Raw genomic sequence first — 1883 nt, forward strand, 5'->3', positions numbered from 1 at the left:
ACCCTTTTACCGTTAACCAATTTTTTTCGCCCTCTTGCGTCCTTTTCTTCATGCAGCATGAGGGAAAAGCCACAACGTGCCAACCACGGCATTTGCGTATACCCTCCGTTCAGCGACGCACTTCTGTCACGGCGTATCCAAATTCCAGTGACGCGCCTCTTCCACTTTCCTCTGGAAAGTGCTGGTGCCGCCGTTGCGCGTGTCCTCTCCCCGCAATTTTACTTTCAGAACCTATTTTTTTCTTTTTTTTCTTTGCTTTCTCTTTCCTTTACTCCTACGCACTTCACTATTGTTACGAACCTTTTTTTTTTGTCCTTGCCTACGCCGTTCTTGTTCTTTTGTTTTGTTCTTCCTTGTCGCTGATGTGCCGTCCCACTTGGGTTTGACCCCCCCAGTACATTATCCTCCCCATTTTCTTTTGTCGGTTACGTGGGGCGGGAAGCGGCCCCCTCCCTTCCCCCTTTTGTGCCTGGGCGCCTCAGCTTTGCTTCCCCATTTCTTCCATGCTCCTCTTCACTTCAGTTACAAAAGAGGTGACGGCAGACACGGCGCGGCGGCCGACAACGGGGACACGCTCGACCGTTTGCGGGATGTTGACTGTCTCCAGTAATTTTTGTGCCCTCTGCGTCACCTGGGAATTCTGGGCGTAGTCTGTGGCCTTCTTCACCCAGGCGAAATGCAGTAACTCCTCAAAGAGGGCCGTCGCAAGGAGGAGTACCGCAGCGATTACTTGTGCGACCAGAGTGACAGCCAGGTGGAGGTCGCGTTTCGCAACCGCATTCTTCCCATTTTCATAAATGCTTCGGAGATGCGTCTTGCTCCTCTCCGCCACGGTGCGGACTTTTGTGCGAGCCGTTTCAATTTTCGTCATGCAGGCTGCCTTCTTCTCTCGAAGTGTCTCACGGGTTTCACTGAGACGTGTGGTCGACCTATTTACGACTCCCTTTGCGGAGTCGACAAGGGGCTCAACGGAAGATTTCGCACTTGTCGCGTACGCCTCCACCTGCTGGCGTCCATGCGCGACTTTGCTCTGAACCGCCTCAAGGGCCGCATTGTGGTAGGCCTCCGCGGACGACTTGGCGTTATTAAGGACCTGCCTGCCTGTTTCCACGCACTGATCGGCGACCGACCGCACTCGCGCGGCGTAAGAATTGCCGTTTTCGCCGTTCTCATTCGCGTGGTTCCCCTCATTGACGTACGACGCCGCCGCGTCAATCACACCACAGAGGCGTTGTTTTCCCTCCTCAGCGAGTTGCTGCGCCTTCTGTTTGGTTGCATTAAATGACTCATGCGTCCTGGCCGCGGCGCTGTTAACCGTCTCGCGACCGGCCTCGGTGCAGTCGCGCACTTGCTGCGTGACTTTTTCCACCACCTCCCTCACTGGTTTTTCCACGGATGCCCTGGCACTGGAAACAGCGTTTCTGCCGGTTTCGACGCATTCTTGGAGCTGCTCCCCGACGATCCCGCGAGCCTTGGGCCCGCACGATGCCGCTGTGCTCATCGCCGCGTCTGTTTGTTTGCTGGACGAATAATTCCTTTTCGTACAACGATTATTCGCGGCTCTCTTCACCCTTTTTTATTTCCTTTTGCAGCTTCTTTTCACTCTGGGACTTTTGCTTCCCCAGCAACCCACTGCGGCACCGCAGGGACGCAGCGACGGTGAAGAGGAGGAGGAAAGAAAAGAAAAGAAAAACGGCGCAACGCGACATGTCGGAGAGGCAGCACACACACGGCAGCGTGCGAAGAAAAACCAACGCAAGGAACAACACACACTGAGACAGACACATGTATGTGTGTGTGAGAGATAGAGAGTGGGTGTGTTGATTAACCGGAAACAATTTTTCTTTTCTTTTCTTTCAATTTCCTCCCATACATTTATTATT

The 1883-nt window shown here is 53.6% G+C and overlaps 1 protein-coding gene across 1 annotated transcript, besides 1 other annotated feature; it reads right to left on the reverse strand.

Moving 5' to 3' along the window:
* Positions 1-231: 231 nt before the first annotated feature.
* Positions 232-273: a microsatellite.
* Positions 274-478: 205 nt separating this feature from the next.
* Positions 479-1501, reverse strand: Tco025E_05442 (uncharacterized protein; the record flags this gene model as incomplete). The annotated part of the gene is made up of 1 exon (XM_029372341.1): positions 479-1501. One exon carries the CDS (start codon positions 1499-1501, stop codon positions 479-481), a length of 1023 nt encoding a protein of 340 aa, XP_029227559.1.
* Positions 1502-1883: the final 382 nt, after the last annotated feature.

The sequence above is a fragment of the Trypanosoma conorhini genome, assembly GCF_003719485.1.
Source record: "Trypanosoma conorhini strain 025E chromosome Unknown Tco_14.4_contig_00319, whole genome shotgun sequence".
Classification (NCBI taxonomy): domain Eukaryota; phylum Euglenozoa; class Kinetoplastea; order Trypanosomatida; family Trypanosomatidae; genus Trypanosoma; species Trypanosoma conorhini.